Genomic DNA, 25,147 nt, shown 5'->3' on the forward strand with positions numbered 1-25,147 from the left:
CTGCACCTTTACAGCAACCCAAATAACAATCACTCTGACAAAACACTCAATACAGAGTGAGTCATAGAAAAAGAGAGACATCTACAGATCAAAAACAGATGAAAGAGTTAACAGAAATTAGAAAAGTTATAATTACATTTAAAATAGGTTCTCTTTCAAATCAGACATCTTAAGATATGAGTGGAAAATATTGTTCTTGCAACTGCATTTATAACATTTTTTTAACTCAAACATAGCTTAAACATGTCATGTGATATGTTACTTCAGTACACTTTAACTACAAACATTACTGGGACCACTGAAGAAAATTGCAAGACTAGGTTTTGACCTAGTCTTGTTTTCTCCTAATTCTTGCAAAGAATAAATAAATATTCGTTCCTTGCGAGCAGTGGTCATTCTATCTACTGAAAGACCAAAAGTTAAGCCATTAGTATTTCATCATATTAGGTGCATCTTTGTCAAGATACATTTGAACTAGATTTTGCATTAAAAAGGCAGAGCTGTCATTTGGGTGACTGATAACTTTGCATTTCAGTAATTAATATATTCTTTCTGCAAACACTCACTCACATGAATCTTACCCTCTTTTCAGAGTAATGTGTCAGATCCAGCTTTGGATTAGTGATGTTTACTAGTCTGACAGATAAGAGAAGATTTGCCCTCTGTTGTTTGACTATGTTCTGAAAGAAGAAAATGTTGCTTCATCACAAAAGCACAGCAGTAAACCAATAACAATGCCCAGCAATCAACACAAGCCCACCTTTTTCAAAATTTTACCCATGATCAGGTGCTGATTTTCATCTTTTGAGCATATTAGATCTGTAATGATTTCTCCCTAACCAGCACACTAACATCATTTTGTCATAGGCTTGACATGGAATTCATTAAAGGATGCACTATTGTCCTGAACATGCTGGTACAGGCTAGAGAGCCAGAGAGTAGTGCCTCAAGATCCACCTCCTGGTTAAGATTGATTAAGACCTTCTTGTATGTCACTATCGAGGCTGTGCCAGGCACTAGATGGATCTTGAGCTGCGAAAGCTGGCGACATTAAAAGCACATCATGACAAACTAGACCAATTCTTATTAAGAAGAGAATAGTTGTGGACTGATTCCTCTTTACCTTTGCAAAATAATCAGTGCCAGTGCCATGACAAAATTAATTATGGAGCAAAAGAACAGCCTGAGGGACACAGCAGCAGTCCAGGGCTTGTGCCAAGACCTGAATGGCTGGCTGTCAACAAGTACAGACTTTGCTGAAAGTGTCAGCATGGAATCAGCCGGATCTGCTCATGGCATGCCCCATGAGCCTCATCTAATAAGTAACTATCTTACCAGTGGAGAACTTGGATGTGAATGTTAGCTGGTATAACTGGAAGGAGTTAAGATTGTCCCACCCTCTCACCCTCTATGAGGGCCCCAACAATTTAAGGTACAACTTCAAGACCGTGGAGGAGGGGGTTGTGGTTACACATATGAGGCTGAAGGTTGTCCTGTAGGAACAACCCAAAAGCATCCAATATAGAGAATATTAGCAATAGAGATGCAGACATAGATAACATCAAGAACAGAGGAGGCAATAGAGCCTGCAGAGTCATAATGTTACCACAGAATCCTTTATGATGTACGCAATTACCAAAGCAGGACTTGCCTCCCAGCTCTGAAGCGAGACTAAGATGAAGTTAGTAGGCAGAGGCTGGAGTTCAGCAATACAACAGCAACCAAATGGAACCAAATGGGAGCTGGCTTTAGACAGAAACATCACGGGGTGACCCCTGAGAAGCAGAACCCATTTTGTATCAGATTCTTGACCAGGCCATTTATGACTTTCTACTCCTTGTATGGTGGAGACCCAGTGGAATTCCGTCTCTAAATTAATCCTTGACCAGTGTGTTTTCAGTTGGGTACACTTCATGTGTTATGGTCTATTGTTACAAGGCTGTTGGTGAAGGCCATTGCTGCTGGCCCTGGGACCAGTCTCCAAGCAAGCCATCACAGAAACCATCCAGCAACTGAGATCAGTGTGACCAGGATAGTGCAGCTTATCAAGCAGACTGCTAGCTTCATCCAAATTTTAAGCCTAAAACTGTATCGACCACTAACCTTCATTCAACACAAACTGCATAAAATTGTTGATACCTTTTGATTTCCTAGCACTGATAGCTCAAGTAGACACACTCTTTACTTCTAAACTCTTTGACTTTAATTGGCTTTGGTCCAATGGTCCAAAGCAATATGATTGAAGCAGCCAGTAATACTTATTAGGCATCTTATATGATTTTTAAAATTTGTGTAAAGCAGTAATATAGTCAAAGGAAAGAAAACTCTCATACTTAAATCTCTTGGCTCATTCAGTCACTGATCTATTTTGTGTTTTGAATAACATTTGGGCATTTACCTAGTATTTCCTCACATATAGCCTTCCTCTTTTGGATGAATAAACTCTTGAGTGTCCAAATGTGTCTGCTCTACAACCAGTATTACATTTCAGTTCATACACAGAAAACACTTTCTTTTACATTCCATTGCTTTCCAGTTGTGTGCAACACATCTCAAAACGGACCTGCATCAGAGCTTATGCAGCACGACTTTATGCAAATCATATGAACTGTAGTTGGGCTAATTAACATCTGTAGTCTTAGTAAATACCCCACAAAATTGAAAAATAGCAGTGAAAAAATGTTTGCGCCCCAGACAGTAATCTGTAGCAGGCTGGGTAAATATCCTCCAAAGAAAAATGTTACAGAAAGAAAATTATATTGGTTCTCGTTCACTACCTACCATATATCTTGTGGGCATAAGCCTTGTTTGTTGCTAGCAAACTCTACATGGGTTGAAAAACTGAAATTGAGTGGCATTCTCTTTTAAAACAGACCCTCACAGGCGCTGTTAGTGCAGTTTAAAATCACTGTGTCAATGCATTTTACCCTTCTTATTTGACCGAGGTCTCAACTGAAGAGGCCAAAACAAAGGATTAGTAAATCTTAATGTGTGTATTATTACACCCAAGCCTCCCACTTTGGCACTGGCAGACAACCCCCATTGGTGGACAAGCCTTACATTATAGTAAAAGAGAGTGAGAGAGATGTGAAATCAGAATAGGCCTTGTTAATGGGATTGTAGTGTTTTAGAAAAAGCCTATGCACTCAGTAGATAAGGGGACTGTTTATCCCGTTAATGTGTCACTTTAAATACATTAGGAGTAGGAGGGCTCCTGCTTTCTTTTTTTTGGCACTTTGCCTCACTAATCCTGGAGAGCGCAAGGGACAAAGCATTTATAGATCCACACATAAATTACACTTTAACTGTTTTTAGTGGGTTAATGATGGTAATTTCCTGTAGAAAACCAAAATTATATTTTGACTCAATGGTAAAATCTGCAAGGGAAGCATTTATTCAAATGTATTTTATGGAATTGAAAGTATGTAAAACTGAGGTGACCTTGAGCAACAATGGAGTCAGAGACACACACATATAGTAAATAGGCACATGTGCATGTGCAAATGCACACATGCATGTGCCACATGAACAATGACACACAAAACAGAATGTATTCACTGCTAATGACAGATAATCCGGGTCCCACTGTGGCATAGTGGGACCAGTGGCAAGCAGCTATTTGTTTATTCTATTTACACTGTCACAACAGGTTCCCAGAGGTCTGTTAGTCCCATAAAACAAATGCTGTTCTATAATTCATTGCTTGTTTTGCACTCATCTTTGCTGTTGGAGCATATGTAGGACAATATTTAGCAATATTTGTGGATGACTATATTATATTTTTTTAGTAGTCTGAATTTATATAGTTTTGTATTTCCATAAAATTGCTTTCACTTAACTTCTAGGATGTTTATTGGGGAAAAAAGGAACAGAATATTTGCTTTCTTTAAGGTATGCACAGCGGCTGCCTAATATTGTTACTGCCATGCCTTGGTTTGTGAGTTCTGAAGTCATAAGTCACCTTCTCCTTCATGCTGGGAGGCTCACCAGCGGTGTCTCTGAAAATATGATTGGTTTTCTGTAGGAGGTGGTCAGTGTGCAGTCCAACAGCTGCCACTGTGATTAAGCACAGTAGGAGCTAGCATAGGTGTGGACATCAGCGATAAGGCCTGAGTGGCACTGGCAGGACCTCTCGTTAGCAGGAGATCCTTCAGAGGACCACACTAAGAACTCCAGGGACAAAGTTGGCGCCACTGTCTCAAATCCTGTAACATTCCTCCTGTTGTGTTGATATTAACTAGAATGGCTGTTTTCCTCGTCACGCACTGTATGCAGAGCAACAACATACAGATTTAGAATGCATTGCATTAGTCACTGTACATAGGACAGTGTCTCATCACTAATTAAGACAAAGATTTAAGTCCATGAAGTTAGAGCCTTTATACAGTACCAAGCGAATTCAGTCATCACAGAAAAAAACTACTTTTAGGATAAATACATTTCACTCACAAATTGTTGTAATTTAGTGGCTAGTATGATTATCAGGTCTGGCGGAATGCAACTACATTTCAGCTTGATAAATGTCAGGTGTAGAAGTGTATAAGTGGCCTTTCAGTGGGAAGCAAGTGGGGAAGTGAGGTGAAAAACAGGTCATCTATAGACACAGGTGTTGAGTCAACAGAATTGGGTGCCACAGTGCTGATTGAGCGTGGAAGTATAGCGGCAGCAGTCTACAGTACTTGGAAGTGTGAAAGGAAGAGAAAACTATTGACAGCTTTTTCTATTATTTGCTTGTTTTTGTTAATTTCATTAACTGAATGTTCAAATAAAAATCCTAATATTATAGATGTTAGAATTAATGGAAGTCTTGTAAAGATGGAAGCTCAAAATCAACTTTAATATTATTGTTCCTCCTTTGTGTGTGTGTGTGTGTGTGTGTGTTTTAATTTGTACTGTACTGTTCAAAACCAGAGAAGCACAGTGGCCCTGAGAGCTCAACACACTGCAACTTAAGAAAACAAATGCAAATAGACAAAAAAACAAGCAAATTAAGAAAACATCATCAATTTGATAACACATCACAGCATTTAGAAAACGTACTGCGAATTCAGACAACACAATATATTTCAGACAACACATTACAGACAACACAATGGAAGTGTCTTCAGAGGACACTTAAAAGTGATGAACACATCTGGACATGCGATCACAATGTTAAAATAAACCAAAAAATAAATAAATAAATGTTTAGCTCATTTTCCAACACTACTGACAGATAGATGATTTCAGTAACATCATGAGTCACAAACCGTGGCAACAACAAGTGTGTCCAGACGTGTTCATGACTTGTAAATGTTCTCTGGAAACACTTAAGTTGTGTTGTCTATAATGTGCTGTGTTGTCTGAATTTGCAGTGCATTTTCTATGTTCTGTGCATGTGTTGTCAAATTGATGACGATGCTATCTTAATTTGCTTGCGTTTTGTCTATTTGCAGGTGTTCTCTTAAGTTGCAGTGCGTTGAGCTCTCAGGGCCACCGTAGAGAAGAGACATAGAAAAACAGAATACAATAGAAACCAGTAAAAGATAACTGACTACACTTTTTCCTAAGTGTACCACAGTTTATTAGATTTTTGATATAGTTTGCAGAGAGCTATTGGATTTAAATATTTTTGTTTTGTTACAAAAATCAGATATCATACTTCTTTGACATTCATCATTGTGGATAAACTGATGTTATTGTGTGTTGGAAATGCAGCTGAATGTGCAAAACATGCACCAGCACCAACAGACTCTTCAAAGACTTAATGTGAAAGACTTAAAGTGGTACTTCACTGAAATTCTGTCTTTTTAGTATTTAGTACATTAGTACAAGTATTTTGTACCAGTACTAAATTGGAAATACTAATTAAAAGAATGTCATTATGCCCCCAGAATCAGCTAGCATGTCTTATTCAACTAACAACTAACAAGTGTGGATGTAGATGTGTGTTCACTGAATTTAAACAAGCATCAAAGAATTCCAGCAAAAGTGCCTGAAAATGTGGGGCTTGCTCTTCTTCCAAAATTAACTTAGGTATGGCTCACTGAGAACCACATGGACCAACGTATGTGACAAAGGGACTACACTGATCATTTCAACAGAGACACACATACATGCATATTATCCCGCTGTGTGTGGCAGCCATGTGCAGATAACACTCTTATATATTCTGGAAAAGAAAGAAAAAAGTCTTTATGCATTTTAATTGTGTTCATTTTCATTGGTCTTTATGTGAATGCCAACTATTTCATTAGTGTTTATAATGAGACATTAGGGTGGCATTTAGTTGCATTGGTGTTAAATAGAAAAGGGGAGCACTGCCTGTCTGCATCAGGTCATTATGAATGGTAATGGCACAATTAGCATTTTGGGAATCGGGGGATATGACACCAAGATTATTTAGTATCTAATCAAGGATGCATTTGTTTAATGCATTTGTTTTGCTGATGAAGAGTTCCTGTCGACCCTTAAATAATAATAATAATAATAATAATAATAATAATAATGATGATCAGGGTTTCCGCTATTGTATTGCAATCTCGGTGGCCCGCCAGGCCTAAGCATCAAGGATTTTTTTTTAAATGTACTTTTAAGATGTTTTTTAAACTATATTGCGTTATACAAGTAGCATAGCTGCTTTAAGGAATAGCTCAGTACGTAGGTTGTGTGCATAGCGAGTGTGCGGTAGAGAGAGTGTGTGTGACAGTGAGTATGACGTTGGCAGTAACATTACAGCTGTGAATGTAGCAGTGCAGTTTGTGTACAGTTTAGGCTATTTATTATTGAATAAATGCTACAACTCCTCAAGACCCAAGCCAAATTCCCATATCTTGCTTGCCACCCAGCTGAAGTGAAGGGGGTTAGCCCCAAAGTTAGCAACAACTTCTGCCCAGGCTCACTTAACGTGGACTGACCTTTCAAGGTGGACCAGCTGAGGCGTGACATGACTGCAGAAGGGCTTGGGGCAGTTTTGATGTACAACTGGGTATCATCAGCATAGCAATGAAATGACATCCTATGTCTGCTGATGACACATCCAAGGGGGAGCATGTAGAGGGTAAACAGGATGAGGCCGAGAACCAATGCTTGCGGAACACCACAGGTGACAGGGAGCGATCTAGTCCTGCATACTCCCAGTGAGACATAGTGGTAGGACTGAAAACACTGTGCGGATTCTGACAGTTCAGTGGTGGTGTGGAGACACTCTAAGAGGATAGTGTGATCCACAGTGTCAAATGCAGCACTTAGGTCAAGGAGAATCAGGAGAAAAGGGGACCCTGCATCAGTTGCAATCAGCAGGTCATTCACGACCCTGAGCAGAGCTGTTGCAGTACTATGTGCTGAACGAAAACCTGATTGAATTTTTCAAATAGTTTGTTGTGTTTAAGGTGGTCCTGAGGTGCAGAAGCAACCACGTTCTCCAACACCTTGAACAGGAAAGGGAGGTTCAGGGTGGGCTTTCTGAGGAGGGTGTAGATGACTGCGACCTGGAGGGCAGATGGAACACTACCAGTTTGAAGGGAGAGGTTGACACCCTTGGGTGATCATGGGGCTGAGAATGTGGATGTATGATCTGAGCAGAACTGTGGGAATGGGGTCTAGGGTACAAGTACAGAGTTTTGTCTTCCTGAGGATTTCCTCAATGTGGCTCTGCTTGATGCCAGTAAAATAGAGTAGAGACAGCGAGCTCCCAGACAGAGAGTCAATGACTGGAGGAGGCAGAGAGGAAGAGCTGGACATCAGAGAGCGGATATTGTTGACCTTGGCTATGAAAAAGTCAAAGAAGCTGTTACATTGCTCTTCTGTAGCTTCAATTGGAGAAGATGATTGTGGCTTCAGCTGATGATTTATAGTGGAAAAAATATGCTTAGAGTTGCCAGGATTGTTATTAATTAGGTTGGAATAAAACTGTGAACAAGCATCTTTAAATGACTTTGAATAAGCCCTTTGATGTTCACGGAAGGCCAGTTTATGGACAGCGAGCCCAGAGCATCTAATGTGTCTTCTCAGAACACGCACAGCTATTTTTATTTTCTGCATGAGGGGACCAGGGAGCAGAGCATGAAAAACTGACCTCATGCATCTTGGCAGGGACATGAAAATCAAAGACACTGCTCAGAGATGTATTGAGTATATGAGTGCCACTAGTTCGTCCACCGATGCAGAAGCTGGGCAAGTGATGTGATGGAGGTCCATAGTTATGATGGCTGGGTCAGTGCTTTTCCAGTTCCAAAAAAGCATATGATGCTTGGCTTTAGTAGGGGGTGACAGGAATGTCAAATCCATTGAGACCACCTGGTCAGACACACCCAGATCATAGACCTTTAGGTTGTTGATGGGGGAAGAGTCAGTGATGACCAGGTCAAGTGTGTGCCCCCTGGTGTGAGAAGGGACATAAACATGCTGCTTCAGGCCAAGACACTCGATCAGACTTAGGAACTCCACTGCAAAATGACAAGAGGGGTTGTCGGCATGTATATTCATATCACCAACAATGACAGTGTTGGTTGACATGAGGTAGAGTGCGAGGAGGGGGTTATGTATCTCAAGGAGGAAAGATGAGTTTGGTTTCAGGGGTTGGTAGGTGTGAAACACTGTCATGGAGTATGGATGTTTACATATTAGAGCAGGGTATTCAATAGAAGAAAGATCAGGCATTGGCTGGGGAGACAGTTTCACTTCAGTCTGGTGTATGATTGCTAAACCACCACCATGGCCAGAGCTGCGGGGTTTTCCCATGTAAGTATAGCCAGGAGGGCAGGCTTCATTAAGCACAGAGTAGTCCCCTGGTTCATGCCAGGTTTCAGTAAGGCACATAAAATCTAGTCCTTGTCCAAGATGTGGTCATATTTGAGGAGGGATTTATCAGTGAGAGACTGTGTATTAAATAGTTCCATGGTGGCAGGAGACAGAGCTGAGAATGGAAATCTCTGCAAACTCCGCAGTACACTGAGATCCACATTTTGCATCTCGCCTGGTATAGGAAAGTCTTGCAATGTTTTCAACAATGAGGCCCAAGTTTGTTTTGCTTCGGTATGCTATATTGAAACCACAGCGCAAGCCACTATGGATATAGCAAGGTCTGTTTATTAAAATCCCAAACTCTTGGCAGTGGGTTAAAATTCCCTTGTTGGGTGTAATTAGGAAGCTGTGCAAACTCCATAGCTGTGTGGCAGTGTAGGACATCATATTTGAAGCAGTTGCATCGTCTGAACAGAATGGCAGTGTTGGTAACAGTCATAGTCACACAGTGGAGATCATTACAGCAAACATGAGGGGAGCTCCACTTGAAGAAAAACCCCAGTCACTAGAGTCCGTCAGTGACAGCGCAGCTCTGGGTGATTTCAGCGCTGCTAGAAAGTGCAAGGGAGCTGGTTGGGTCTTTGTGGCACACATAAGCCTGCAGGCAGTAGACAGAAGTGTGAAGTTAAATAGTGAAAACATAAAATTTGCCATTGTCACAGCTGACAGAGACACTTTGCGGCAGAATTTGAATGTCTAGAAGGTATGCTAGTATTCTTGAACACTTTTGATGAGTGCCAGACTGATAAATCCCTTCCCCTTTCTGTCTGCTTGTCTCCCTCTTTCACCAACTTTCATCTCTCCTTCTCTGTCCCTGCTTTCATTTCGGGCTGAGACATTCGAAACCAATGAGTCCATCCTTACTCTCAAATGAATTATATTCTATTGTGTTGTCAAAAGGCATCCGTGCCATAGGCAGCCTGAGCTAGATATGGGGTGCAGTAAGTGGAAGACTGACACGTTATGCCATGTATGTAATGACAGGCAGCAAAGTGCCTTTAGGGTGCCAGCTTTCATCATGTTGATGACACGGGCTTGTTGCCGAACTGACAAACTGTCATGGAGCTGTCAGGGTTGCACAATCACTGACTCTGCAATGCTGTGATCACCTTTAAACTGATGAAGGCCAACCTTTTGGGAGCATATGTTCTTGTGTGGGCGGGCAGACGACTTTGTATATATGCGCATTGGATATGTTTCTCAGCTGCAAGACAATAAATTCTAATGTAGCAATTTGTGTTGTTCTGAACCATAAGCGGCACTATAAAGATGCTAGGGGAAGATTAGCGGCCCCAAAATTATCACTGAAAAAATGTAACCTTCAACAAAATCATGATTTTTTGGGCCGTAAAAACTGGCAAACAGGCTAAGCCTTTCCCAAATTTACTGGTGGCTATTGTGCACCCTACATTGCATACTGGTAAAGTTAGAGTAATGAAAACACCTGTGTCAGCAGTTCAGCGGTTGAAAAGACAGCAACATGATATATAGTCCCGAAGTTAGCGACAACCTGACCAGGCTCACTTAAAGTGGACTGACCTTTAAGGTGGACTAGCTATTCTCATTTTAGTGAGTCTCAGGGTTTGTGTCAATTTAGCATTTCTTCTGAGTGCAAGCATCTTTTTTCAGTTGTTTCCAATGATGAGAGGCTATAAAGCATCATGCAGCTGTCTAGAGAAAAAGCGATGCACCCAGCGTCTTTACTCAAAGTGCTCCAACTTTTTTGTGCAGCCGCTCCAAGTGTTTGTGGAAAATCTCAGAACTTTTCCGAAAAGTGCTGGTGCCATCACTGTCGCTCCTATTCAGGCAACCAATTATATCTCAGACGGATTGTGTCATGCATCCACATCCTCCTTGCTCTACGGCCATCAAATTGAGTGGTGAAAGTGGGGACATGACCATTATTAAGCTCATCCAGACAAAGTATGAGGGCAAGTATCCGCTGATTGGTGTTCATGGTGAAAAAACAATAAAAAGCAAAGGGGCTATGCTAGTCTATTGTGCAATGGCAGTTAGAGTGGTGATATTGTCATCATAGAAACAAAGCCAAGGCGCAGCATTATTTTCTCTCACCACACAAGCGCACAATATTGTTTTAAAAATCTGTTTATCAGAGAAATGTGGTGTAGATGGTGTAATTGTAGCCTGAATTTAAAGCACTCTCCATCCCCACTTCAAAAATTCAAGTCAGTATCCCCAAAAACAGACTACCGTCTACCTGGCTACAAATAAAAGCACTGAGGATTGAATTGAAGATGTACCCAGGTAATATGTTTTGGAGATGGTCCATTGACACTGAATCAGATTATGACTCTGTGGGACTGTAGAATTTCTGAGACATGATATTCAAATGAGTTCCAGCTGTGATGAATATGCCCATATCCCAGCAAAATCTCCATGGGTACCATAGTTTAAAAAAGTACCTCTGTTGTATACAGATAGTGGAGCAGCTCCAGGATTTGTGTCTGGATGACATCACCGTCGCTATCTCCCTGTTGTTCAACATAAGGAACTATTTCAAATTAATATTAAGATGTTGAAACAGCAAAGATGTAAATTCAATATCAGGGTAGATTTTACTTTCAAGGAACAAAGCAGATTTGTATGGCAGTGTATTGCTGTCAATACACTGCCATACAATTGCTGTTATACATTGCTGTCATACAAATATGCTCAGTTTCTTATGATAAAGTTAAACATTTTTTGTTTTAACAAAATCATTTTCAAGATATAATAATATGTTATTATGTCATATTTTCTTGTTTATACTACAAACCAAATGATTCTGTATTTTTAAGAATTTTTTCCCTGCTATAAATACACATGACTTTATCTTGTTATATCATAAAATCCATTATTACACAAAATCAATGTACCTTGTTAAAAAATAAATGTCTCTCATCTTACACTTTGTTCATCAGCTAGTTGGTAAGGTTGTGTCCTGTTTGGTGTTGGGCAGGTGGCATACACTGGATTTTTATAGCTTGTTTGCTGGAAATAATGCAATTTGAGAGGTGAGAGTCAACCAAAACAAAATGTTATCACTACAACTTATGTTCCTGCACATATATACATCCATCACCACAGTCATCCTTCAGTTCGATAGCTGCTCCAAGACCAGCATTACAGCGGGGCAACCTAGTGTTGTTCCCTGTTCCTCTCCTTCAGGGAACAGAAGTTATAGTCATAACATTTTGTTCCCTTTCAGCTGATTCACTTGGTACATCACATATAGTATGGGACATTTCCTCATGCCCTGCAGAGCAGCCACAGAACCATGGTCAAACCTCCAGCACTCTAGTGCATCAGAGACCCCGCAGAAAGGACAGTGTGAACCATTGCAGGGGCTGTTACATCCAAATGACAAAACCAAACAAAAGTGTGCAGTGATGACCAACTGGCTGCAGCACAGATATCATTCACAGATACTCTTTGTACCAAAGCCCATGATGTCACCATGTCCCTGGTCGAATGTGCCCTCACAGCGTGAGGCAACAGAAGACCTCTGCTGTTGTAGGCTAGGGAGATAGCCTCCACAGTCCAGTGAGAAAGCCATTATTTGGACAGGACTTTGCCCCTGGCTGGATTAGCAAAACAGACAAACAATTGGTCATGTAAATGCACACCCTGGATGTGGTCTATGTAGGTGTGTGGCACACGCACAGGGTACAGGGAATGCAGCCTCCTCTGTTCCTTGGATGCAAAAGGACTGGGACAAGAGCCATAGAACTATAGGCTGTAGGGATAATCTAAGGCAAATATGCAGCATTTGGGCGCAATATAACCTTGGAGCCATCCAAAGTGAACTGTGTACAAGAGGGATTCACAGACAAAGCATGAAGGTTGCAGAGGTCAAAGTGACAAGGAGTGCAGTTTTATATGAAAGAAATGTCATATCTGCAGACTCAATGGGCTCATATGGAGGCCAACAAAGAGCCTCAAGCACCAAAGCCAAATCCCATGAGGGGACGCTGGATTTAACCACAGGCCTCAGTTGGTGGACTCCTTTCAAGAAACACATGGCAAGAGAATGAGCACCTGGCGTCACTCCATTAAAGCCAATGTGACAGGCAGATATAGCTGCCAAATAGACCTTAAGTTTGGAAAAGGAGAGACCCTTATCTAGTAGCTCCTGAAGGAACATCAAAACATCCACAATAGAGCACTGAAATGGGAGTACATTTCGGACCTTACACCACTGCTCAAATGCCCACCATTTATACTTTATATAAATGGTGGTGGTTATGTGCGACAGAACTAACAACAGCTGCGCCATTGCCTGATCTCTGAAACTCGCTATCAGAGCCCAATCGTCCAGATAGGCTAATATGTGAACACTCGTTTCCTGGAGGGGAGCTAACATCGCCTCCACACATTTGGTGAGGGAGCGGGGGGCAAGTGACAAGCCGAACAGCAGCACTAGGTATTCATAGGTCATGCCCTCAAATGCAAACCTTAGATACTGTTGTACCAACCTTTGTTCATCTCCAAAGTGGGAACAACTTGTATTGCTTTCTTGTTCAACAGATTGTTTATTTTTTGCATTCAACAGCTGAACATTCATGATGTTCACACAATGAACTGAAAGCACCTTTATTGGGGCACTGACAAAGTGACAAACGTTGGAAACACTTGCTTGGTCACCTGAGAAACATTTAATGCACCAAACTGGGGGCTACAACCTGAGGCAACAAAAGTGCATTTGTGTGCATGGGGGGTTGTGCTTGGGAGCGCAATGCCTTTTGGGACTGGACCCCAGAACAGAACTTGGAAGTGGCCTCTTGGGCAGCAACAGATGAGGGGCAGTAGCGTCTTCCTGCTGCTGGATTCCCTCTCCACTCAGTTCCAGAGTTAGGAGGTGTATGGATTCTTCCTCCTAGGCAATGAGCCTCTCTGGTGGCAGACTCTTGCTCTAAGCCGAGTGGCGGGGAGTTTGACCGGGTGGCTGCTGCCCTACCAGCTAGGAGCCCAAACCCCCAGCTGGTACTGCACTCTTGTGGGGAGCTGGTGGTACCGCAGGCTTGTGAGTGCTGGTTGGCTGCTTGGGTTTCAGATTACATTTGAGGATGATACTAAGCAGAGCTTCTGCCTGCTTCTTCCTCAGCTCAAATGTCACCTGAATAGCGTTGAGTGACTGCCCAAACAAACCCTCAGCAAACACTGGCTCATCCAAATAATGGCCCTATCTCTATTTGAAATGTTGGAGAGAGTCAGGGTGTTGGTGTTGCTACTTTTTTTCCCCTTGAGATTGTTAATGCTCTCTGGAATCTGGTCTCAAACATGCTATTATAACACTATTGTTGAAAAAGAGTGATCTTGAACCATGTGTTCTTGAGAACGACAGACCAATCTCAAACCTTCCATTCATGGAAAAAATTCTTGAAGAGATTGTATACCAACAATTACATATGTATCTGTCATTTAACAATTAGTTTGACGTTTACCAGTTTGGTAAAGAGTTGACCACTGAGTTGACCACAATACAGAAACTGCCCTGGTCAGAGTTGTTAACAATCTTAAAATTAGCTCAGACAACCATGAAGTCTCTCTACTTCTTGACCTCAGTGCAGCCCTCGACACTGTTGACCATATAATTCCTCTTCAGTGCCTAGAACACTGTTTAGGCCTTAGAGGCTCAGTTCTTACTTGACTTTCTTCCTATCTTACTTACTTATCCTTTTCTGTTTCTATTGGTAACTTTGAATCAGTTGAAGTCAGCATTCCTTACGGAGTCCCTCAAGGGTCAATTCTTGTTCCACTGCTGTTTAATTTGTATATGCTCTCACTTGGGTCCATCATTCAGCAACATAATATAACCTCATCCAATGCATTAAAGATATCAAATATTGGATGGCCAACATATTTTACAGCTAAATGAGGACGAAACAGATATTCTTTTAGTAGGTCACAAACCTTTGAGGCACCAGATGCATTCCTTGTTATCTCCCCTGTTGGTAAAATCTTGTGAGCACGCCAAAAAGGTGGGTGTGATTTTGGATGCTGATCTTAACTTCCAGAAGCACATATCTAATATCTCCAAGACTGCCTTTTATCATTTCAGAAATATATCCTAAGTAAGATGCTTCCTGTCACAGTCAGACTCTGAAAAGCTGGTTTATGTGTTTATTTCTAATAGACTAGATTATTGTAATGCACTTTTTGCTGGACTGACAAGGCAGGTATTAAATAAACCTCAGTTCATTCAGAAAGCTGCAGCCAGAGTATTAACTAAAATCAAAAGGTTTAAACACATCACTCTTATTTTATCTTCTCTTCACTGGCTCCCAATAAAACAATTGATTTTAAAATACTTATTATTGTTTTTAAATCTATGAATGGCTTAGCTCCTTCCTACGTTGTTCACATGCTTACTGAGTACACACTGGACAGATCCCTTAGATCATCAAGCAAAGGTCTACTCGCTATACCTAGAACAAATTCTAAATCAGCTTATGGTGCCTTCAATCATTATGGCCCTGCTCTCTGGAATTATCTACCACATGAACTAAAGTCTGCTACAACAGCATCTTCATTTAAAAGTGGACTAAAAACTTTTTCACAAGCTTTTAGTTAGGTTTAAAGTATGTGGTTAACAGCTAAAACTTTTATTTTTGAATCAGTATTATTATTATTAGTAGTAGTAGTAGTATTCAGTTTTTAACAATAATAATAATTATGCCTTCTTATCTTCCCTTTTTTATTGTAATACATTCTTATCTTATATGTTTTTATATATTTAATACTTTTTTGTATGTGCTTATCTTCAGTCTACACCTGTCGTATGAAATGTGCTTTATAAGTAAACTTGACTTGACTTGACACACTCCAGTTCCTGTACATTAAATCCTTTTTGGCTCTGTATTAAACACATCTACTGAATATATATATGTGTATATATATAAAAAACATTTTATCCATTACTCTGTTATTGCTGTGGTATAACAGATGATGCCAGTAAAGTGACGTTCCACCAGAAACAAATGTGATTCTGATTCTATTTTCACTGCCCCACCGAAATCCGATTTTTCACCACAATACCAATAACTCACATTGTGCTTTCTCATTTAAATGAACCTTCCTTCCACAATGATGATAATTAATAATTGTCTGCTTTTTTATACCGCATTAGGGGGCCCACTAATGTGCTAAATCATTTAAATTTATTATTTTAGGATATTTCTGATGAGTCAACTGCACTAGGGGTCCATTACAAAACCTTTACTGGAATCTTCATGTACTCTGTGAATGTAAACTATATGATGTTCATTGACCATGTTTTGTTGAAGTTTGGCATTCTCTTCTGAGCTCCATGTGCCATCTTTTCTTTTCCTACATCAACAACGGCCGAGGTAATCATCATGTTTTGGGCGCGGTCTTTCTATGACCCTACTAGCCCATGAACCATATTTGGAACCTTCAATTTCCTTCATGTTCATGCTGCAGGTGCAGTTGGATATGCTTGCAAAAATTGGGCCTTAAGTGTGCAACTCGCAGGTGCTAGGACTACTAGGTGTAATTCATGTTTGATAGATGTGGCAAACTATATTTTGAAAATACAACATTTAGTTATAATTTATCAGAAAAGCAGATGTATGGTAGTACTTTTAAGTTCTGCAGCTGATATGTTTTCACTGGTTAAATGCAGAATTGACCCATAGAGGTGCTTATGGGAAAAACAAAACAAACAAATAAAAACCAAAAACCTCTTGTTTTGTGGTTTTGCTACTGTCTTTTTTTTTTTCTTTCTTTTTTTTTGGGGGGGGGGGGGGGGTTAAATGCCATAAATTAAGGATTTGAACACTGTATAAAGTTCTTATTGTGTGTTGGCTCCCTACCTTTGTGTTCTTAATCTGTTTGTGGGTGACCTCAACTCATCAAACAGCCAACTGTGAGAGGCTGTGCTAAGTGGAAATCACTCTTGCTCAGGGTAGAATTTAAAGGGTGTGAAAAATAAAAGAACTCAAAATTGTACTCAGCACTTCTAGTCAAACCTTGTAGATGATGAACAAAAGATAAAAAAAAAGATCTAAGAGGAGGATCAGATAAAAGAAAATGGATAAAGAAAAACACAGTAAGATGCAGAGTGAGCACTTATATGATCACCAGCTCTTGTAATAAGAGCTCTGCTGACATCAAGTGTTCAATAGATTTCACTTAGGAATATTTTAAGTACCTGCAGAGAGGACTTAGCAAAGACTGGCAAGGATTTATCAAAGATTTGGCCAAGCTCTTCATAGCTCTGTCCCGACTGTTATGCAAACTTTGTGAAAAGTGAAAAGGGACTAAACCAAGGTTTTCATATTTGTTGTTACAGCTTTTCAAGCCCAGTTTTATCTTTAACTCTTCCAGTGACAAATGGAAAGCAAAATGCTTTGTTTGAATCAAAATGAGAAACACATCTATATGAAAAGGTGAATCCAAATGTATCCAAAGATTTCCTACTGAAATTCATTCACTCATTAATGAAGGCTTTCACCATCACCCAAGGAAAATGAATTAAGGGAAATATCCAAAGCATGGACAGTATTCAGCATGAATTTCTGAGGATAAGGGTATATTTCCTGGTTCTGAACTGATTATTTACAGTTTTCCTTTCAAGGACAGTAACGGTGGAATATATAATGTATACTTTAAATTACAGCTTCTCTACCTGCCTTACAACCATTTTCAAAGCATACCATACATTTTTAACGTATTCCTTCATTTCATTCAGCAACTCACTTCAGTTCATTTCCTCAGGGTGTGAAAATAAACTTGCACATGCTGAAAATTAACTTACTTTAAATTGGCGATCCACCACAGTGAACATTTTTTGTCTCAGAGTTTCTTACTTTTCCAAGGACTGATTTGAAAATTAGTTCTGTTGATGCAATTGGACTCATTGTAATGTTCTTCAGCAGACAAAATGTATCACTGAGAAGATTTTTGAAAATGGTTATTGCTAAGAGCTGTACTGCCATGCCAGAATTATACAGCTTCAACAACAACAACAACAACAACAAAAAAGAATAGGTTTGCTGATGATATCTTTATCTCTTTCTTAAGAAATGTTCACATGGATTTTCACTGACTTAAATCAATGGTTGCTTGCAAGGTTAATTTAAAACCTGTGTACGATACAATGCAAAACCACCAATATGGTCCCTTATAGATTCAGAGAAATGGATGATTCCACAAAGCCATTCTCCCACCTTTTTTGTCATTTGAGCAGTTTTGAATAATGTGACAGCCATAATGTATTTTTGCCTGCCTTCTCCTGGGGCTTTATGTCCACAATACTAATAACTTACAGTATGAAAAACACACAACCACTTCAAATGAGCTTTTTCACCCTGTAAGGATCCACGCCTCAAGATGTGTCACAATTTCTCTGTGATCCATGGAGACAGTTTTCATGGGTCTAAAAATGTTCATTATAGCATTCCTTTGGGTTGTCCTTGGACTCAGTTTAGTGGACACTGTATTGCTGACACCTTTGCTGGGAGCACGCTGGTTTCAGTCACACACATAGAGTATACACACACAGTCATGCGCATATACACATTAATAATGTTCCTCGTAATGAATTACAAGCAGACCTTGAGGCCATACACCTATATCCCAGTAACGTCTGGCTTGGTGCCCAATGACAAGCCCCATAGCACAAAAGACAAGGACACACACACACAATCCTTTTGTCTTTAAATAGCATGCTTACTAACCATCCTCATCTGCATAACAATTGTACAAAGGTAGGTAACAGCCACCCATTACTATTACTGTCCACCCATTGTGCATTTAATTGCTTCTACTATTGCAAGATTTGCTTTTTTCAGTTTTCAACAGAAAAATCACTTTTCATTTGGATCAAACTAAGTGTCATTGTTGTGCATAATCAGAGTTATTTAAAGGTATCTGAAATGCACAGAAGGCACATGAGCCTAGGTAAATTTGACAGGAGCTTGATAGTTATAAGCTCTGTTTCAAACAGTAACAGAAGGCAGGAGGCTCCTCACTGTTGGCACCACAGACAAAGCTTTATCTAACTGTCAAGGTGAAAGGTCAAGCTGTGTGTCTTCAGTCCACAGATTAAACTTAAATAGGTGAATAGCCAGCAGTTATGGCATTTAAAAATTTCACACCCTGCAAACTTTTATCATAACCTGTAGTCAGCAAAAGTATAGAACATCTCACAAGTCTATTATAAGAGGAAGGATATTTAAAGTGTACTTTCAGAATATTTGAAAGATTAAAGATAATGTGACTTAATGCTGAAATAATTGGTCAGTCGATAGTCAGAAAACCAATGTCAAACAGTGTCGATTATTGGTTCAATAATTTAACAAGCAAAAACACCACATTCCCCTGGTTCCTGCATTTCAAATGTGAGGATCTGTTGCCTCTGTTTTAAGTCAAGATCTTTGACTTTTGGACTTTTGTTGCACAGAACAAGGTATCTGAATATGCCATCTTAGACTGCATGGTGCCTGTCATTTTTCGATATTTTCTGACATTTTAGAGACTCAATGCTTAATTGATCAATTGAAAAAAATATTTTAGTAATTCTACCTATGATTTAATAGAGAAATATGGGCTCTATGTACTGTATGGTATGAGTTCTGTCATTTTCTGATTGGATGTCTGTTCTGCATGCTCCCTCCCTGCACCTGAAGGCCAATGGCACTGTTGAGCAGAGCTCACATAACACTCCCTTCCTGCCCATGTCCTCTGACCTACAGTCAGCAGGTTAATAACCAGCTGCACCGAAAGCCATTTGTCATTTGCTACCTGCCGCTGATAGGAGATGTCAGCAGATGGCTATGCCCTTGTCACCCAGCCACATGACAAATACTGTATCAAACCTCGCAATCTGAAGCTCCCTGAGGCTTCTCAGTACTCCTTTACTGAACAACCACTCCCAGTTGATAGCATTAGATTCTTGTGCCATGATCCATAAAGATAAACTGGCGATCTCCCTGCTCTTTTTCATCTCCTTTTTCCATTGCCCCATGAATTGCAATTGGGTGTGTTATTTCTTTGTTTTTTTCACTTTGCACATTTTCCCATCTGCTTTGCTTTTAAATGTTTCTAGCTTTCCTTTGATGTTGGATTCTTAATGCCAGCACTGGCCTGGAGCTAATGGTTTTATATTGGTACAAATTGTAGGATGATTTGTGCAGATAAGAAGAGGACAGTGAATGGTGAGACAGCATTTCTACAACTGCTGTGGACATATGAATTTAATCAAGCTTTATAAATCCATTATCTTAATATGTGTAGAGTTTTTTGTGTCTGTTTTTCTTGCCTAACAAGGGGTGTAAACAAATGGACATTAACAGGAATAAGCCTTCCACAACTGTGACTCATTTTGTTTATGATTAAAGTGTTGTGATGGCTGAAACACTTGTGATGCTTGGCACTTATTAATTTTGAATTTAGTCAAATCTCTGACTAATACAATGGGTGAAAAAGTTGTCACCATAAAGATTTCATCACAGCAGCTAAGCAATGCAATGGCTTGACAGTGATTCTTACTGAGCCAACTGCACAACTGTAAAAAATTATGACAGCCTAAGAAGTCTGTCCAGCTATTCAAAAGTTCCTGGGTGCAGCTGAGTGTTGATGCTCACTGAGATGGAGCGCTGCACTAGAATACTAATGCATAACCTACAGTAACATTTGAACTTTCAAAGACTGTTGAGTTGTTTTTCTTCTAAATGTTCCCAAAATAACAGATATACAAGCACACAGACCGGCATGTGCTTTAACAAGCACAGTTTAAATGTCAATTTGTCATGGATTAAATGTTGATGCTACTAACTATTTCGCTTTCTTCTCCCTCATTGTTATCTGCAGAGATGTCGGGTACAGGAGAAGATATTTCTCAGGTACACTGGAAGCAGCAGTGGTTGGAAAATGGGACACTGTACTTCCATGTGTCCATGACTGAGTCTGAGCTTCTAGCTCAGACAACACAACCTACAGCCCGGGAGCCTGCTCATGTCCTACATGAACACATGCATCTGCTGCACATCTCAGTTATGGTAAGTTTAAACACCTAGGCATGATAAATGTGGCTATGGATATACATACAATTAGATATAAATGCATGTGTGGCATGGAAAGTACAAGCACACCATTGTTGACAATCTGTTAAGTGTGACTGTCCTCTATGTGGTCATCCACAAATGTCATGTGCAGCAGTTGGTTGCTGGTGTTTGGGCCTTCATTTCATGCAGTAGAGTTCTAGAGACTTGTAGAATCAATGCCAAAGCACATTGAAGCTGTTCTGGTGGTACGTGGTGGCCCAACACCTTACTAAGACACTTTGTAATGTTTTTTCCTTTTCCTTTTATTTGTCACCAGTCTGTACGTACATCCGTATGTGTATGGATAGGTGGAGACAGTGAGGTTGTCATGAGTGAAGTTTATATGGCAGTGTTAGTTGTATGATCTGGAGGTTCATCTTCAAGGATCAGGATGGTGTCAGTTTTTTTGTCAGAGTTACATCTGTCTGGTAGGGCAGAGGATTTGATGTGTAGTTGATGTGGGCAGAGCTATTGGCTTCGCCAGCAAAGGGAGGAGGTTGTTATTTGGGACATGATTATATGGGACTGTGAGTGAGTGAGTGATTGAGCAAGCGAGTGATTGCACTGTATGTGTTTGTATTCTAATGGAGTTATTTACACCGGTAGGTATATAGAATTGATGAATGGACTGAATAGGGACCAATGACAATTAAACTGGTCAACTTTGTTCAGTTATTAAGTGAAGCCACTTGGTTGCTGAGAGGTTGTGTCTATTTTTCCATTTGAGTAGAATGGTTTTCTTGGCGATTGTTAAGGCAATCAAAGTTGGCTGTTGGCTGGGTTCAACTGAAGAGAGCTCTCCTAAGAGACATACAGATGGGGAGACTGGAATACTGTGACCCAGATTGGGGGATAATTTATGTGTAACAGTTGTCCAGAATATTTGAATGGGTGGGCAGAGCCAAGTGGCATGGAAGTAGTTGTCTGTGGTGTCTGCAGTGTGTGCGAATGTTCTTGTCTATGAGTTCCATTTTGAATGTTTTCTGTTAACTGTAGTGTACTCTATGCAGGATTTTATACTGAATGAGTTGTATTTTAGTGTTTGAGGACATTGAAAGTGTTGTTGCAGATTTGTTTCCAATAGTTGATATTGGTGATAACAGCTAGTTCTTTCTTCCAGTTTTGGGTTGGAATGGAAAGTTTTTTATCAGTTTTAAACAGAATCATGTAAGTTTTTGAGAGGATTTTTCTGGTGAAAGGTTAATTGATTTGATCCATCATTGAAGGTGGTTGAAGAGTGGTGTTTGATAGCTTGATTTTACCCTTAAGACAGTATCTCAGCTGTGAGTATTGCAGGAAGCTGTTGCCACCAATATCATACCTCTGTTCAAGCACTTCATGTGGTATCAGTGAGCCATCTTCAAGTAAATGTTCCAGATGTGTGTAATACCTAGTTTTTTTCATGAGCTAAATGTTATTGGTTTATTTTTAATTTGAAAGTCTGGATTGTGCCATATTAGGACGTATTCTTTTGGAGTCAGGAGGTGTCTGGTCATTTGGTTAAGTTTCCACCAAGCTGTCAGAATCACTGTTATAAATGGGTTTTTGATGCAATTATGTTGTTTTCCCTAACTGTGTAAGAAATGTTAGATCTGATATTGGTATTTCCTGGCATTTATATTGTTCAATATCCAGCCATGGGTGTTGTGATTGTTTGTTTATTAGAAGTAATTTTGTTATGTATTGAAGATGGTTTGCGAGGTGGTAGACTCCAATGTCTTTTAGGTTTATAATCTGATTCTTGGTTTTTTATGTTTCCAGTAGAATTTGGTGATGACAGAGTCCAGGGTCTTAAACCAGTGTAATGTAGGTTGCAATGGGGTCATGGAAAAAGCAGTTTATTTTTGGTAGTATGGACATTTTTACTGCTGCTATTTTCCCTATCAAAGACATGGGTAAGTTCCAGCAGATGAGATCTTCCTCAATATCTTTAAGTAATGGAGTGAAATTCAGGATAAATAGCTTTGAAAGCTTGGTGGAGATATTGATACCAAGATATCTGATATGACCTGTTGTTATTGTGAAAGGTAGTTTTTTCATTGCAGCCTTCCAGTCTTCCCCACAGTGACAGAATTGTAGATTTAGATCACTTTATAGAGTAGTCTGAGAATTTGGAGATAAGATTGGAGACTTCTATTAGGGATGTTGTTAGTTTTGTTAGATATAAAGTATGTAACCTGCATGTAAGCTGATTTTGTGGTGGAAGTGTTTTGTTTGTCTACCTGTAATATTATTGTTTTGATGAATGGATGCTAAAGAGGCTCCATGAAGATGGCAAAAAGTAATGGAGAGAGTGGACATTCTTGTCTTGTTGGAGTATAAAATGCTGGGTCATGTGATTATTGGTAATAACGGATGCAGAAGGTGAGCTATAGAGTGTTTTGATCCACTGCATGGACGACTTCAAAACCAAATCTCTCAAGAGTGAGGAGAAGGTATATTTACTTTATCAAAAGCCTTTACAGCATCCAGTGATGTGATAATGGTGTTAAAGTGATTTCTTTAGGATGAAATGGTGTTGCTTGAGGAACACCATAGAAAAATTCATGCTGTGATTTGGTATCAAAAAAACTTTTGACATTTGGAGATTTCTGTAAGAACTGCATTTTTTTTGACAATGAATGGTGAGCACTTCTGTTCTGGAAATTGCTCAGAAACTCCCTTATTGTCAATATACCTAGGTAAGCCATACATCCTCTGAATGCCCTGGGCCTCTAGTTTGTGGTTGCAAAGTGTCATGAGGCTGTGATTATCCTAGAGGTCACAATAGATCATTTTATACAGTGAGGTTAAGTTTCAAAAAAATGGTGTCACTACAATGAAATGATTACTATGGGGACCAACATCAGCACACATAAGATTTTATTGATATCAATGCCCTTATCGATTCTGCTTATCAGTCTGATTCTTTATCGAGTCCCTTATTGATTCCTGATCAATGTCCTGTGTAGAATAAAAGGAGGCCTACACAAGGTTTCAGTGTCAACACAACTGTTTTATTATCTCCACTGTTTATCAATGACCTTGCATGCTGATGAATATATGAAACATAACTGGCAGATAACATAAATGGTTATGCAAACAAAAGTTAACTACATTAATTAATTAATTAATTAATTTGAAAGCATTGTGCAGTCTCCTGTCTGTATGAGAATAACAAAATGAGCAGGACGAGGAGTGCTTCGCTGTGTTATTAACATCATGTCTCCAGCAGTGGAGAGCAGCTGCTCTGCTGTAATGTTAGCTCCGGGGAAAGACGTTGCTGTCCAACAGGCTAAGCGGGTGCAGAGTTTCTGTTGCAAAACAGACTTAGCACAGAGTTATTTTCTTCTTATTTTCTATTCTCTTTTCTTTTTGTCACCTCAGAGTGAGTTTGGGTTGTTTAATGCTAAAGTATGTGTTGGTCAGCTGGTCTTGTTTGTCAGTGCTGATTGCTGCTCCACTCCACTAATGTTAGTCTCTCAGTGATGGCGTAGAAAGTTCACAGTATACTTCACATTCGTCTCGCAAAGTTAATTATTTACTCAGCAAATCAAAAAAATGTTTGCAACTGTTGCCTTTTTTGAAGATGAATTAAAAGATAGCCAAAGATAACTCTAGCGTGTGTGTGCTGTAGACAGTCTGGAGGCTGCACTGCCATTGCAGTTGAGTTCTGCCTTTTTTGTTCCGTCAACATCACATGCCTGGACATCGATAAGAGGAATTGATAAGCATACGATTCTGATGGATTAGACAATTTGGAACCGGTTCTCAGCTGGCACTGGTTCTCAATTCCCATCTCTAATGGTTTTTGCCCAAAACTGCATGGGATTAGCATAAAGTGGGCATGTCTGTAAAGGGGAGACTTGTGGGTACCCATAGAACCTATTTTCCTTCAGATATCTTGTGGTGAGAGGTCAAGGGACCCCTTTGAAAATGGCCATGTGAGTTTTTCCCTTGCCAAAATTTAGTCTAACTTTGGACCATTATGTAGTCCCTTTCCTGACAAGTATGATATGGTTGGTACCAATGGATGCCTTAGGTTGCCTAGTTTCATATGATACCAGCATCTTCACTGTAGCTTTAGAACTGAGCCCGCTACAGCCTCTGAAAGACATTATTGTCACACACGGACACTGGTGTCCTCGGGGAGTAGAAGAGGTTAAACTGAATAGACGGTGCATGTTGGAGGATGAATGTCTGCCCTGTATAAATCCTGTTTGGTCCAAGTGGATTAAATAGGATATGACTGATTCCAATCTGTTGGTTAGTGCATTACTCATTGTTTTGAGATTGCAGTTGATTAGGCTTATTGG

The 25,147-nt window shown here is 39.9% G+C and overlaps 1 protein-coding gene across 1 annotated transcript in view; it reads left to right on the plus strand.

The window, feature by feature from the left end:
* LOC122968412 (astrotactin-2-like) overlaps window positions 1-25,147 on the plus strand; it is a 287,140-nt gene that overhangs the window by 36,111 nt on the left and 225,882 nt on the right. Inside the window, exon 2 of the mRNA XM_044333604.1 lies at window positions 20,620-20,807. Coding sequence (XP_044189539.1) covers window positions 20,620-20,807 — 188 coding nt within the window. The remainder of the gene's footprint in view (window positions 1-20,619; window positions 20,808-25,147) is intronic.

The sequence above is a fragment of the Thunnus albacares genome, chromosome 18 (genome assembly GCF_914725855.1).
Source record: "Thunnus albacares chromosome 18, fThuAlb1.1, whole genome shotgun sequence".
NCBI lineage: Eukaryota > Metazoa > Chordata > Actinopteri > Scombriformes > Scombridae > Thunnus > Thunnus albacares.